Source organism: Dermacentor albipictus, chromosome 6 (assembly GCF_038994185.2).
Source record: "Dermacentor albipictus isolate Rhodes 1998 colony chromosome 6, USDA_Dalb.pri_finalv2, whole genome shotgun sequence".
NCBI lineage: Eukaryota > Metazoa > Arthropoda > Arachnida > Ixodida > Ixodidae > Dermacentor > Dermacentor albipictus.
In genome coordinates this window covers 91,329,967-91,345,082 of record NC_091826.1, presented here as the reverse complement: position 1 = coordinate 91,345,082, position 15,116 = coordinate 91,329,967, and the positions used below count along the sequence as shown (strand labels likewise).

At 48.1% G+C, this 15,116-nt stretch overlaps 2 protein-coding genes across 5 annotated transcripts in view; both read right to left on the bottom strand.

Annotated features, from left to right (window-relative positions):
- The window catches only part of LOC135897687 (cell adhesion molecule Dscam1-like), a 96,257-nt gene extending 91,198 nt beyond the window's left edge, over positions 1–5,059 (bottom strand). The window contains exons 1-2 of one of the 4 annotated variants that reach the window (XM_070541029.1): positions 4,777–5,059; positions 4,422–4,709 (exon numbers count right to left, since the gene is read on the bottom strand). In XM_070541029.1, coding sequence (XP_070397130.1) covers positions 4,422–4,709; positions 4,777–5,044 — 556 coding nt within the window. In that variant the 5' untranslated portion in view covers positions 5,045–5,059. Of the gene's footprint in view, positions 1–42; positions 328–1,166; positions 1,332–3,062; positions 3,348–3,417; positions 3,553–4,421; positions 4,710–4,776 lie in introns of those variants that run through there. The other 3 variants (XM_070541023.1, XM_065426407.2, XM_070541025.1) reach the window with 3 other exon arrangements.
- Positions 5,060–5,901: 842 nt separating this feature from the next.
- LOC139047069 (myopalladin-like) lies at positions 5,902–10,181 on the bottom strand. Its single transcript, XM_070521021.1, has 4 exons — positions 10,163–10,181; positions 8,800–9,084; positions 6,711–7,115; positions 5,902–5,924 (listed from the first exon to the last, which is right to left on the bottom strand). Exons 1-4 carry the CDS (start codon positions 10,179–10,181, stop codon positions 5,902–5,904), a joined length of 732 nt encoding a protein of 243 aa, XP_070377122.1.
- Positions 10,182–15,116: the final 4,935 nt, after the last annotated feature.

Sequence of the window (15,116 nt, the reverse complement as noted above, 5' to 3'; positions counted from 1 at the left end):
GCACTCCCAGACACACAGAAAGCCCGTACACAACGAACGTACCGGTTACGAGCAGGGCAGCGGTGTATCGGTCGCCGCCGGCGACGTTTGAAACCGCGCACGTGTAGTTTCCGATGTCGGCCGCCGACACCTCGTGTACGGTGAGCGTGGACATCTTGCCGGCGACGTGCTCCACGGTGAGCTTAGCGCCGCTCTCGATCTTCTCCTCATTCTTGAACCAGGCGAACGAGAGCGGAGCCTCTCCTTCCGTCGCGAAACAGGACACGGTGACGTCCTTGCCCACTCGGTGTTGCTTGGGAAACGAGAACGGCTGGATCTTGGGCTTTTCTGGAAACGGAGCGCGAAGCATGGCGCCAATGGACCTTCGAATTATATTCTTTGCGTGCTTTTGTTAGGAATTTCAGTTTACGGTTACGTGGCCTGTACGATCACAGTCGACCCCCGTTACTAGGAACCCAGCTGTGGTGAATTATTGGGTGCGGTGCAGCAAATTTAAAAATATTCCACCGCGCTATATTTGAGTGAACCGAAAGCGCAAGATTATATTCTGTATAGAGAAAAGCAAACTTGTTATTGAGCGCCTCTTCGAAGCATGCAGTCGGGAGCAATACGAGAAAGGACACGGTCCCTTTCTAAGCAACGATTACTCCTGATATGCGGATTCGAATCTGGCATGCTAACGTTTAAGAATAGCTCTTCCGTTGGGAATTTACTAAAGTTTTCTTTATGTGACGCATATCTTTTTAGCCAGTGTGGCCGGACTCTTGAAGAAAGAAAAATAAAAAAGGAATGTTTGCTTTCATAATGTTCGAGGGTATACTTATAGTATTTCCAAAAGCACTTCGGTATAAGGTATAAGGCGCCACCTATAAGGTCAGAAGGCGCTGTGCCGCCTAATGCGCAGCACAAGCTTCGTTATGATCAATTCCGGGAATTTCGAGAGATCTGGTATATCTAGCATTGGTTACCTTTTGCGCACTTTTTCCCGCGGGCCTTTTACTCTATACTGCAGGTTTGTCCGCACGATCGATTAGGTCTGCTGTAGTAGCGAAAGTTTCATTACAACGAACAAACTTTCGCTTCCCACGCTGCTCTCCGGTAACGAGGTTCGACTGTAGATGGAAATTCGGTACAGCAGTGGTCGGCCCGGTTCGGCGCCCACTTACCCAAAGCGAAGTCTTCGGAACATGTGACAACGACGAGTGCGAGCGAGCACGCGAAAATGCACGCGCCGGAGCACCACATTGTGGACTTTTCGCCTGCGGGGCAGCTGAACGTGATGGTCTGTATAGCGCTTGAACGTATCTTAGAAACACCTTCCTCGCTGGCTTGCAGCAAGCAAGCGACTGAGCAGCAAGAAAGTGCTGGGTTCACCGCGGTTGTAAATTCCACAGTGCAGCATAACGAAAAAGAAAAGGGAAAGGTATCCGTTCCTCGCTCGGCGTGGGTCACTAGCGCCATCTATTGAGAGAGTTGTGAACACCACCAGTCAATATGCGTTTCGCGTTTAACAGACGGCAATCCCAGTTTAAAACTACTGCGTGTGTACAAGCGCAGGCAAAACAAATCGGAATGCGCAAAGGAAAGAAAAAATAAAATAAAGAGAACACAAGTGGCAAGAGGAGTACCAGAGATGTGCGGTTGTTGACGACGGAACGTGGAAACACCCAACTATATTGAAGCAACAACATATCGTGACGCAGAGGTTGCACATGCACATTTTACGTGATCTCTCGAATCTCTAACAAACGTAAGCACAAAGCAGCGCGATTTCTAGTGACTCAAAGCTTCGTTCCTTGTTCAAATGACTATAGGTATAAGTCGAACGCCTCTACAGCGAAAATGGCTGTATGGCGGAGGATTGGTTGTGTTCCGGGCCGAATTCCTATCTTTCATACTTACTTTGACCGCCTCTACTACGAAGACTAGTACAACGAATTTGCCCGTATACAACAAAGGACTTGAGGTGTTCCGAACAGCAGATTTACATTTTTACAACGAATGGCCCATCGCGGTGCTGCAACTGGCTTGCGCCGACGTCACCGAAGTGTGCTCTGCGGTTGCGCAAACGGCAGCGCCAGCGACGCGCTTGATGAGCATGCCGATGTCAGGAGTAGATCTGCCGCACTGCTCAAGGAATCACACAACCGGTACACACCGCTTGTATAGCATGAGCGGGTGCGACGGCTAACGAACACGTCGCATTCGATGAAGACGGTAAATCAGTTCTGCGGAATCGTGCAGAACTGATTTCGTGAGTTGATGACGACGTGATGATGTGACCGTAAGTGGCGACTGACGACCTCTTGAAAGCCATCTAGGGCGGAAAGGTCGCGAATGTCAGCGAAGGAAACTGTGACGAATATCTTGCCAACGAACCAAGAAGGTTGACGGCAAGAAAGGTGATAACGGAATTCGACGATCTGCTGCAGCTTTGCGTAGTTGTTGCGTTTCGCCGCGGAGCATGCTGTGAACCTCGGTGCAAAAGGGTTGGCTGCAGTCTAAATTCTCTCGGACGAAGTGTGCACAGAAAGAATTTGCGATTTATTTCACTGTGTCTCTTGTCATTATGTTAAACAAACGTTTTCTTTTGTTCAACGTGCCTAGTCTGCTCTATTGTGAGCAGTACGGTGCGGTAACTTTACAACGAAGTATTTCGGAGGTTCCGGAGACATCGTTACAAAGGCGTTTGACTGTTGTCGCCTGTCCACTAATCGGTGAAGTGTAAAAACTTCGAAACGTCACGAAAGCCGCAAGGAACGACCCCCCGCACTACAAAAATAACGCAGCAACCAAAAGTATCGCAGCTAAATGGCAGCTGCAAGTTCGTGACACTCGCCTCAGTCGCTTATTTCGCAACCTCTGACGGGGGCGGTGATGTGGAGGTGTAATCGTGCCGAAGGTGTCGGCGTTTCTCCCATTTTTCGGTACCCTACTGACCAAAGATGTCAGTGCGCTCATTGGCTGCGCGTAGACAGGTTTCAGTGAAGATCAGCACGTATAAAACTGTTCTTAAACAATCACTAGATGAATAGCCAGCTTTCAGCACCTCGTTCCCTCACCTTCGATGGTAAGCGCCGCAGTGAAGCTGCCGCTTCCGGCCGCGTTGACGGCTGTGCAGGTGTAGTTTCCGACGTCTTCGGCCGACACCTTCTCAATGGTCAAGGTGGCGACGCTGCCGCTGAGCAGCGTGGCGTGCTTATTAGGCGTCTCGGCGATCGGCTTGCCTTGGTGAGTCCAGATAATCGAGAACGGCGCCGTGCCTCTGGTTACAGCGCAGGTCAAGAGCACGCCGTCTCCCAGAGCGGTATCTTCGGCGAAGGAGAAAGGCATGATGACAGGTGGCGCTGCGGACGAGACACGCCATTTAGCCTTGCGTAGCTCAAGAAATGGATGTCTTTTTGTTTGACGACTTACATTTGTTGCTCGCAACGGCGGATAAACAGACCACGACGAGGAGCAAGGAAGCTTGCTGTGAAGTCAAGCCCGAAGTTCGGCTCATGTCGGCGTCGCCGGTATTGAAGTGTAGCGGCGAAAAATAGTTCACGGGAGCCACACCGCAGCGAGCTGCTTTCGTACCCTGTTTGAATAGCCAGACTGAAGTCATCGAGCGCGGCCCTTGCATTTAGTCGTGCCGCTCCCACTTCTTGAGAAAAGTCCACTCAGTGGACAAGCTGCGCCACCTGGGTGGTTCTTCTGGAAGTTCTGACGCTTGTCACGAGAGTTGTAGAATGATGCCGCCGCAAACGAAGTCGTGAAGTCTGGTTATTTTTGTGATACTTGGAAACGAGAATTGACGTACTGTTCGTATATAATAAGACTACCGGAATTCGATCATACCGGTTGTATTCAGGTCACGGTCGTGGTTCAGATAGATGTAATTATATTTTTTTTAGGATGTATGCGATTACTGCCAATTGCATTTATTGTTTTAAATGGCGCCGCTACTAGTCATTGGCTCTGGGGTCGTACAGTGCGTGCACACTGTTCTGTTCAGTTTGTTAATTACTTCAAATGAAATAAAGTCAACAAATCTCCGATCTTGCAGCTCCCACCTTGGTTGCTGTCAACACCTCATTTCACACTACCGAAAGGTGCATGTGTTTGCGAGTGAATATGCACATACGGGTCATATTTGCTGCTGGAAAAGAAGAAGAAAAAAAAAGTGAAAGACGAAACAGGACAGGTGAGAAATCGACCGCAGCCTATTGGTAAACTTTCAAGGTCACGAACACCGCGTCTCGCTAATTACTAGAGCGCGTTGACGTGATTCGCGTCTCTTGACTATTGCGCCGATGGTCTCCCTGAGCTCTGCATACCCTAACGCATTTTCAAAATTTCGGTTCAGTTTAGGGAACGCTGAAGAACGTTCTGCCGGCCCCGAGCCTTCGCACGTCGTGTCGACGTCTCGAAACCCTTACCGTCCACCACGAGCGATGCCGTGTAGCTGCCTCGTCCCTCCGCGTTGGACACGGTGCACGTGTAGTTGCCCAGGTCCTCGGCTCCGACGGCCTCGATGGAGAGCGCGGCCACGTTCTCGGCGAGCACCTTCGCCTGCCTGCGAGAGTCGCCGGCGGTCACCGGCTCGTCGCCGTGCGTCCAGGCGAAGCGGAAGGGGCCGGCGCCGCTGGAGACCACGCAGGTCAGCATCTGCTTCTGTCCGAGGGCGACGTTCTTCGAGAACGAGAACGGCATGATGGCCAGCGGTCCTGAGGGGCGGTACGATCGTTCGAGGCTACGGTCAAGATCGGTTCGTCCAACGTTCGTTGCACTCACCGGAATCGCCGGCCACGCACAGCACCAGCGCGTGGAGGGAGCAGATGGCGAGTGCCCTCCGAGTTGCCGTCATTTCTTCCTCTTGCGTGAAGGGACTACTATAGCCTTCCGTGCCTTCTAAACCACTCGTCGCTTCTTTCAGTGAAGGGTGGAGCCTGACTGGGATGCCCTTTGGAGACTGATGGAGATTCTGTTGGAGAATCCCATACGGGAAAGACTCTATGCGGACAACTAGCGCCACACAGAGGCTGTAATCTGAACCTCCCATCGGCTCGAGCGTGCGGCTTGTATGAAACGCCTGCGCTTGGCGTTTCGTTTTGAGTTCGGCACAATACTAACGCTGACAAAACGTATACTCGCCTGACGCGGGCAAAATAGTGATGTTCAAAACTCGGTCGATAATACGTGTTATATGCTGAAAACTTGCACTATCTTGACAGCGAGTGAAGTTGACTCCAGCGGAGGGGCCTAAACATGTTAGTAGAAAGTTTAGAAATAGTTTAGGCTACGTAGGGATGCTTAGTGTACTCCAAAAGCTCACGACACTCCAACGCTTTTGCATTACGCCTTCATTGACCGCACTCGCTGCGGTCTAACGGGTGATTTTTTTTCTTCAACTTTCATGTCGCGTAGAAATGGTGTGCCTTACTTTTCATTAGCAACATGCACGTACGTTGACTAGCAGCCAGTTCTCGAATGTGTCAACCTGCTGTTAGCTTGACTGACGAGTGATGGTGTTGCAATTCTGAACAATGCGTTCATTACTTCGAAGGTATGATGGACTGTGGCCAAGATGTTTGGTTGTTTCGGGCTCCGCTGCCACGGCTCAGTTAGTTGGCACTGCTGGGTTGGTTGCCACTGTTGGGCAACTAAAATAAGAATCTGATAGTACGGCTATCAGACGTGGCGTGAATAGTTCCAGATGTTTCCACGACGTCAGGAAACGTCTGTGAGAGCAGTGTAGTTGTATAAATATTGTGCGTGACTCACATTCCACTTTTGTCATTCCTGTTTCTGAGTCGATTGTTCCCGCTCGCCCTCCCATGCCGGGCAGCAAACCAGACACACCTCTTGTTGGCGACCCCGAGTTCCTTTTTCGTTTTCTATGTTAAGATGAAGCTTTAGCTAGGGCCCAACTGCGATGCCGTCTATTCAAATACGTGTAAAACGCAGAAATTATTAGACCAAATTAACTCAAATATAGTGCATTTGAGAGAGGAAGTTAGGTTATAGTGACTGCAGCAAACATAATTTTGATTTAGAGCCTAGCATTTTTTTACAAGAATTGCTCAAAATTAGTCACTTTAAAGAAATATAGAAGCGCGAAGTTTACAAATCGGTGACTCTGCATCAAAAAACTTATATCTTGGTTTTCTGTTCACGGCATCATAATATGAGCTTGCGGTTTATGTGAATTTGTTACAACGTTTACGAGGGTCTTGCGACAAATCCTCGCAAATTAGTGGTATAAGTCAAAGCGCTGTGTAATATATCAGTTTTGTCCGGTTTACATTTATCATTAGCTCCAATTAACAGAATTTTACTATTTTTATTACTGAGTTACAGAGAGGTGATCTCATAGTTTCGTCTTTCTAAATTGAGCGATTTTCAACAATATTTATCAAATGAAATTGTCGGCGTAAGTAAATATATGCTTTATACAGTCTCTATATTGTAAAATTTTCATTTAATATTACCAGGCTCAGCAAATTCGGTGCAGTGGTTGCCGAGAAAAAAATTATTTCTCCATTCCCATGTATTTGCCCCTCTTGCTTTCTGATATTTTCGGCGAGAACGGCCGTGCGACACAAGAACGTTTGGTTGTTGGACAAAGCGTTGGAACAGTTCGAAACTCAGCGTTGTTACGGCCGTCCACGATTTCAGTGAAGCGTGGACAGACCGAAACTCTCCCACTGCTTCTTCGGAAAACTCACCTTCGACCACCAGCTCCGCGGTGTAGCTGCTGGATCCGTGGGCGTTGCTCACGGTGCAAGTGTAGTTGCCGAAATGTTCGGCGACCAGCTTGTCGAAGACCAGCGTGGCCATGTTGGCCGCGGCCCCCTTGACGTGCCTCGTGGCTGCGTCGACGACGGCGTGTCCGTCGTGCGTCCACCGGAAGTGGAACGGCTCCGTCCCGCCCGTCGCGAAGCAGGCCACGCTCGTCTTGTGGCCCAGCGCCGCGTTCTTCGAGAAGGCGAACGGCTGAATGTCCGGCTTGGCGTCGACGCTGCCCTGTGGCGGAGGTCGCCTCGGGACTCGCCGCTTCGCCGACGCGGGATGCGCGAGCGACGGCGTGGTTCTCGGCGCCGTTCCGATGCGAAAGTCCTCGGTCCCTCGATCTTCCAGCGCACGAGCGTAGACAGACCACGACAGAGTCGCCAACAGGACGTAAAGTGTACACGCGGGATAGGTTTTGGGAAACATCGCGACCGCTTCAGTCGCCGGTTATTGCCTTGCTCCGGGTTTTACGTGACGCTTTTGTGCGCAGAAACGATTCTTTTTTTCTCGCACAGTCGCGGAATAACGCGGACCCACGGAGAACTAGCGCCACACAGTGAGCATCACTCGAACTAGGAATGCATACCTTTCCTTTCAAATGGTGGCGGTGAGTCTATAGTGCCGAAATTATCGAACGAATGTTCATGTGCCTTTCGACCTCGAGCTTCTAAAACGAGGGACCGTTTGATTCTAGTTCATCATTTCTGAGTTAAAAACTAGGATATAAGTTTATCTTTCAAGCGCCAGACACTACACCCTATGCAGAACGCCACTGCCAGCCGCGGCGTTGTAACGACGAACATTCAAGTCAGTGGCGCAACGCGTTTCAAATTCCTATGTGGGCGGAATGCAAAACGTTCGTGTCTGTATAATTAGGTTTGTTTCAGTGAATCCGCCGTTGTCACATTTACCGGAAGCTTTCCTTTAGCGCTTGCCTCAGAGATGCTGCATTCGGACGTTAAACTCAATAAATGAATGAATTCAAATAGGTAATTGGGTAGCCGTGTTTAATGTTCCGAAACTGCACAAATGGGTTACGAGGAACGCTGTAGTTTACAGGGCTCCGGATCAGTTCTGAGCACCCTGTGGCTCTTTAATGCACATGAATCTGAATGTACGAGTGTATGTACGAGCATTTTCTGTATTTCGCCCTCTTTTCGCCCGCTTCATGCCCAGCAGCAAAACGCCAAAGCCACGGCAATGGGTATAAAATAAATAAATAAATAAATAAATAGAACAGGCAGATCAGTTATGCGGAAGCCCGCTACAGGTAAAAGTTAGTGAAAGGAAATATTAACACCCGTCCCACTTGTAGGACGAAGATACAAAGAAAAGCCAAACGGGGTTTCGCGGCGCATGTTTCCCTGGTAGCTTCTTGCTACAAGCCGGCTGTACAGTGCTCCCTTCCGTAATGAATGAAGGAATGAATCCAATCAATCAATCAATCAATCAATCAATCAATCAATCAATCAATCAATCAAAGAAACTCTAACGCCATTACCGCAGATACACAACCCCACGCAGCCATAAAAATATTCTAGCCCCTCACTCTGCCCGAATGTAAGCATTCAAAAATGTGACTTCCTGCGCGTCACCGCAAATTGCAATAATTTAGATAAGTTAGTTTGCATTACTCAATCAGTCAATTTGCATTACTGCAAATTGCAATCAAGTTGCAGTCATCTCGTGTCCGCAGTATGTATTGAACAAATATGAAACAATAAAAGTCGAGCGCATGCGTTCAGCTAACTGGATGTTGCTTGTGTCCGTGCCAGTGCATTTTTGTGCTGCAAGCCAGTGCAGTCAGTTCACTGCGCTTGCATTTAAGTTTAGTCTATCCGTCGAGGGCCATGTGGGTTCGCAGCGTGCGCTGGTTTTCGGAAGTGCTCGCCAAGGTCGCGACTTCCTTCGCTCAGTGACGGATATTCGGGGCGCGCGCGTCAATCGGAACGGCGAAATTTACGACGTTGTTGCCGAAATATTTGCAGAGAAAAAAGAAGAGAGAAGACGCGATTTGTCGCTCACCCTTGACGACGAGTGCCGCGGTGAAGCTGTCCGACCCGGCCCCGTTGGACACCGTGCAGGTGTAGTTGCCGACGTCATCCGGAGTAACTTTCTTGATGGTGAGCGCCACGATTTTGTCGCTCACTGCTTCCACGTACTTGGACGCCGACGTCCTCAGACGTTCGCCGTTGAGCGACCATCGGAATTCGAAAGGCCCGTCGCCGCCGATGACGGCGCAGTTGACGACTGCTTCGGCACCGAGCGCTACGTTCTTGGAGAACAAGAACGGGTGCACTTCCGGTGGTCCTGCGCAAGCATCGCTGTGAAGCCTACCTCCGCGTTTTCTTAAAATCCTTGACGCGGAAGTGCGGATACTTTTAAAGCGTGATATTGTTTTATCATCCCAGAAAATTACAAGGAAATGGATCGTACCGTTGGCCGCTGCTACGGATGCAATTGCGAGTCCGATGAGTGGTACGAGCATCTTTGGACTTGGGTTGAGCGGAGCCTTGTGAGAGAGCACCGTCGATCTTCTTGCGTCCGCGGCTGTTGGAGTGAGAACAGCGCCGTGCCCTGTCGCAATCAGGCTAAAAAGTAGTTCTAGGGGCACGTGGGAAGCTAGCGCCACCTTTTGGACTGCACCGAAACTTTTTTCCGGAAGTTTTCTCCCGCTTCGGCGCCTGCTCGGTGACGTTTAGTTGCCCGTATTCCAAGTGAGCACACGTCAACGTTTCCGGAAGTCCTTGGGAATCTAAAACCATCCCATTCTTTGTCATCTTCGTGCTCGTTGTGTCGTGAATATAATGGGTGTTTGTCCGGAATATAAAAGGACGCAGGAGTGATGACATAGCATGGCTGAAGTTGCCTAGTATATGTCCTGGTCAAGCAACCGTTATGCTGTAGTGAATGTGCTCAAGGAGAGAGGCTGTATGGGTTCTTCGCTACGAACGCTAAACCGTGCATGGGCGATCGTCCGTCGTCGAACGGTTTCAATTAGAACACTCCTCCGATGACTGCCGCACTCCTAAGTCGCCGTCACTTTTTAAATGCTTATGTCGTTAGTTATGTGTTTTGTTTTGCAGTGTAAGTCGATGTACGAACACATTACCGCCTATTCGCTTTAGCTCCAGGATACCGCTATTTTATTATTATTATTATTATTATTATTTTAATTTAACCTGAAGAAAGACGAAAAGAGTAAGTGTTACGTGAGATAAAGCACGGGAGGTGTACATTCCTGGCACATGTTAGCCTGTTTAGTACATGTGACACAACTAAGCAAATGAAATTGGGTTCAATTTCAATTCCTAGTTGTCAATCCCATGATATTTGACAGACTCGATGCATCTGCGAAGTGTAGATAGTCGCTGTAGCCTGCACATACCGAAAACCGGCTCAGCCATCGTTGTGACTGACATATAATTTTATTTATGACGAACCACGATTCAGGGCTTCCAACCTCCAAAGCCAGTTTTCCACATACTTCGAATAAGAACATTCCCCAGCTTTCCCTAGACGTGCAAAATCTGGTTGTTAGTTTGTCAATGAGGTATTCGCTCAGGTAAAATTTTGTATTACCAAAATAAACTTGATATTTCGTACTTACAATTTATTTCTAAGCTTGTTCTAAAATATTCAGACAATGAATTCACTGATATGGCGTAGCAGTGCAAGTCATGCAAACAACACAGCCTCCTGTTTAGCGCCACGAACGCACTGTCGTGCATTGAGCTACAGTATACGTGTCGGCTTACGCACAGCTATATATGCCCGTGCTGCTTTGTTTGATGTTGCAGCATACGTTGGTTTCGCCGGTTACGGATGAATATTTCATTCAGAGTGCACAGATATCCACAGCACACGTAGAGGCACGAACTGCAAAATCGCTGAAGGAGTGCCGTGTTGAAGAGCCCAGGCAATCCGCACCCTGTCGTTTACTTCGCGAGATGCGTTCACTGTGCTGTAGTGCGATCAAAAGTCATTCTTCGCACGCCAATGCGAAGGCAATTTGCGACGACTAAAATAAAAACATGCGATCCTGTCAGCAGTACCACTATTTCAATGTCTTAGCTAGAAGTTTTCCTAAAGAAGGCTGAATATCCCTAGATATAGGGAAACTTCCCTATATTTGGCAGCGCTGCCGCGATTATGGGTAGCCGGGTGGCGCAGTTATTGTCCCGCAAATAGACTGAGTCCAGAGTCATTCCGGTACGGTCAAGCGTCTCGACAGCGAACGCATCTACAACAAAATGACCTGTATGACGAATGAATAGTTGCGTCCCGGTTCTGTTGCGAGCGGAGCGGCGCGCGACCTTTACAACGAAGTGACCTGTATAACGAACGATTACGGAGGTCCCAAGCACTTCGTTATGAAGGCGTTCGACCTGTATTTCGAAGCGATGAGTTCAGCTGTTATGGAATGGTAATCATTTTTGCGTGGACAGAATATGGGAATGGAATTGGACTATCTCAGCCGAAGTGAAGTTGAAGTGTAGTAGCTTCAATTCCGTCGATGTTCTTGTACCCTGGAAGCACCGCGGTCCAGTACGGGTACGCAGATGTGTTCAGACATTCCTGCCATGTTGTCTAGAGGAGGAAAACATCGTGTTTTGTGGGCTGATAGCTTGTAAGTGTCCGGAATTCAGAAAATGGTATAGTAACGTGCGAACATTCCTAGAATGCCAACTGACTCAGACTTTCAACTTCGTGGAACTGACGAAGAGAGAGAGAATTTCCGCATGCAGCAGCCTTCTTTGCGCTTTGTAAGCAAGTTCACTGGTGTATAAATTGTAACTTTGTCTGGAGCGGTGGGTCACGCGATATTTCAGAAGCGCGCAGCAGGTACAAGTTATAAATAGCTCGAGGTGACGTGGAACGCAGGCGAGGCAAATTTTCGCGAAACCGACAACAAAGGCTTGCTCGAATAACACCTTCCTTCCTGATTATCCTTTGCTAACACCGAACTACGGGACCAAACATGCTAGTTACGGCGGGCACTTTGTTGGACCACATCCCCTAGCGATCACTTTAGAGTAATAGCAGCTTTGGGCCGATCAAGTGTAAATACACATGAAAAATGCTAAGCACACACTCAATGCTTACTTTTTTTTTTTCGTTAGAGCTTGTAAATGCCTAAAGCGTGTGACCGGAGTTGCAAGTTTGCTCCCGCTACATTAGTGGGGAAAACACTGCGCTTTCAAAACAATTATATATTCAATAACGTTCGTCTAGATAAATTTAGATGCACCTTAAAGAGGCCTAAGCGGTCAAAAGCATAATCATAATAAAGTCGGGCCTTTGGCACGTAATACGCCATAATTTAATTTTTCAAAACAGTTATCTTGCCGACATTTCGTCGCTGAAATACGTTGAGAATTAATTATTAGTGTTCAAATTGCGAGGCTGCCATGTTGTTTTTTGTGGTGTGCGTAAAACGCTGACACAGAGGTACATAATGAATTGCTTCGGCTTGGCTTTATAACGGATTGCCATACACTTTTCAAGCGGCGCGACAGAGGCATCCACAAGAGAATATCTCTCAAGAATGCGCCGACGTTTGATAAAAGGTTAATCTGGTGACTGCAGGAAGTGGATTTTTTTTATTTAGGCCGTCGACTTTATTTTTAGTAAAAAAAAAAGTCAGAAATCGCAAAATTCAATAACGAAACTATGAAGCTTACAACTCCATAACTAAGCAATCGAAAACAGTATCACAATTCTGTTAGCTACATCTATTAATACATCTAAAGCGGACAGAATTGGTGTAATAAACACCGCTGTGAAATTATACGAGTACCAATACTGTGGCTGTGGAACTTTTGCCAGGCCCTTGTAAACATCGCAACGAATTCGCTTAACATGAAAATAGACATATCAAGTTTGTCCGCTTTAGATTTTCTAACGGTTGCATTTTACAGAACAGCGATATCTGTTTTCAATTAAAGGGACAAATTTGTAAACTTCGGGCTTATATTTTCACTTCAACTTGCAAATTTAAAAAAAATTGTTTGTAAGAAGTTGCAGCCTCTAACTCAAAATTATGCTCCCTGCAGTCTCTAGAATTTAACTTCCCTCTAATGCAATAAATTTCTTTTAAACAGGTCTAACGGATGCCTTATAAAAGCATTTCTGCATTTTACATGTAACAATATGTCGTTTTTTGATCCCACTGTTTCTTTCAATGTTCCTTTGTAATGTCACTGTGTTCTTTTGACTTGTATTTTGTAACGTTGTGCGCGCATCAACAGTTATTCTACGCGTTATTCTACACAAGATGTATGCGTAAGCAGCTTACAACACTATGATCATATACCACGTGTTCATGAGGCAAGGAGTAGCCCGAACTGTATTTGTGCGCCAACGTCTCCTTCCATCAATATCAAGGAAATCAATATTAAACGTTAGAAACAGCACGGTTCCCTACCGTCCACGAGGAGAGGCGCTGTCGCGCTGTCACTGCAGAAGTCGTTGCTGACCGTGCACGTGTAGTTGCCCACGTCCTCAGCGCCGACCCTCTCGATCGTCATCACGGCCACGTTGTCGACAATGACGCGCGAATACTTGGTCTCGCTGCTGACCATCGGCCTGCCGTCCTTCGTCCAGACGAACTGGAAAGGCGCCCGAACGCAGCGGCGCACGTGACCGTCACCTCCTCGCCTAGGTTCACGATTTCGGGGAAGGCGAGAGGCTGGATCCGGGGCTTGTCTGTCGGAAACGAAGCAGGCATTTAGCTTCGCGTTTGCCCATTACTGACGCGATCTCGCGCAGCTGAACAAAGAAGAAAAATGCTGGAATGCATTACCCGAAGAAGCCTGGACGACACGAAGAAGGCCGATGAGTACGGTCAGAAGCAAAGCCGACGCGTCTGTGCCAGCAGGTGCCATTTATCGGAGGCCCCAAGAACCAGCGATGGGAGTGCAGAGTATACCCACTGCGTCTCTTCTAGCACCGCTGACGTTTGAGGCCCTGTGACCGATTCCGTCCGTTTTTGTTAGGTCACACCAAACCTTCCGAACTCACGGACGCGCAGCGCCACCTGGCAGTGGTTGCACTGACTAAAAGTGCCGTGCTCGGAAAGCGCGAAAACTCGCCTCTCGTACACTGTCATGTCGCTTCAAGTGTTTAATAAACAGGTGGAAAGGACAGTCCTCGCAAAAGGTTGTCACTGCAGTCGTTCTTGGCAGCCCAGTCATCGTATGTTTTCTTCCACGGCAAGCCTCGTAGAGGGGCGCGTTTTCTTGCTTCACACACGCACTTTCCTCACATTCTGCTTCACCGGAAAGACTGTGCGCTTTAATTGTTGTAGGGTTTTTTGCGTGTCAGAACCACGATGTGATTATGAGGCATGCCGTAATGGGGGACTCCGGATGAATTTCAACCACCTGGGGTTCGTTAACACAAACCCAATGCACGGTACACGGGAGCTTTTTTTCTTTCTTTTTTTTGCATTAAGCCCCCATCGGAATACAGCCGCCGCGGCCGGGATTTGATCCCGCGTCCTCTGGCTTAGCAGCGCAAGAGACTGTGCGCTTTAATGAATGAATTTGGCAGCGCTCTAAAAGAACCATGCTATCGGCAGTGTAACGCTAAGCAAAACAGTGTCTTTACAGGTCAACGAGGCCATAAGTAGCATTCGGGCAACCTTTGAGAGAGGTCACCAACTGTAATCGGTGATGTCTCTTCTGCAGCAAAATGCTCAGGTGTTTATCTTGAGCGGCACACTCACGGTGTCCGCGATAAAGTCCTGCTGCTTCAGAGATCATTTGCCGCTTAGAGAACGAAGACCGATAACTGACCTCTGTAATGCTGTTGCATTAAATGACAGATTAGAACAATATAACGCATGTGCCTGTAATGTAGTTCAGAGATAAATCTGCAAACAGTGTGTGGTAAGTCTGCTCTAGGTGCCTGAGTACTAAGAAGAAATCAAACGTCAATGTCCACAAACCTGTACAAGGGCATAATAGGACAAGGGCGTAATAGGACAAGGGCATTATACGTAGGAGTTAAATAGTGCGTCCGCTGACTATTATAAATTATATTTTCTTGCAAATAGCAAAGCAGTGTTGAGCTGGCGCCAGTGCTACTTATTCAGGGAGACTTTATTATGTCTAGGGATTTTAGGCCTCGTTTAGGGAAATTGTACGAATCTAGGGAAATTTCGCGGCTAAGGCATTGGAGCAGTGGAACTAACGACGTTACAGCGTATTTTGATTTCAGTCACCACAAAAAACCGTCGCATTAGCATTCGGAGTGTGACTTTTGATCATACTGCAGTGCGCTAAACGCATCTCGCCAAGTAAACGACAAGATGTGGATGCCCTGGGCTCTTTAACGAA

Excerpts from the sequence above, each read along its gene's own strand:
- LOC139047069 (XM_070521021.1), bottom strand. Across the intron at positions 7,116-8,799 it reads CGCGGCACTCGTCGTCAAGG|ATCGAGGGACCGAGGACTTT; the intron begins GTGAGCGACAAA and ends GTGCGCTGGAAG. Across the intron at positions 5,925-6,710 it reads CGCGGAGCTGGTGGTCGAAG|ACGGCATCGCAGTTGGGCCC; the intron begins GTGAGTTTTCCG and ends GTATTTGAATAG.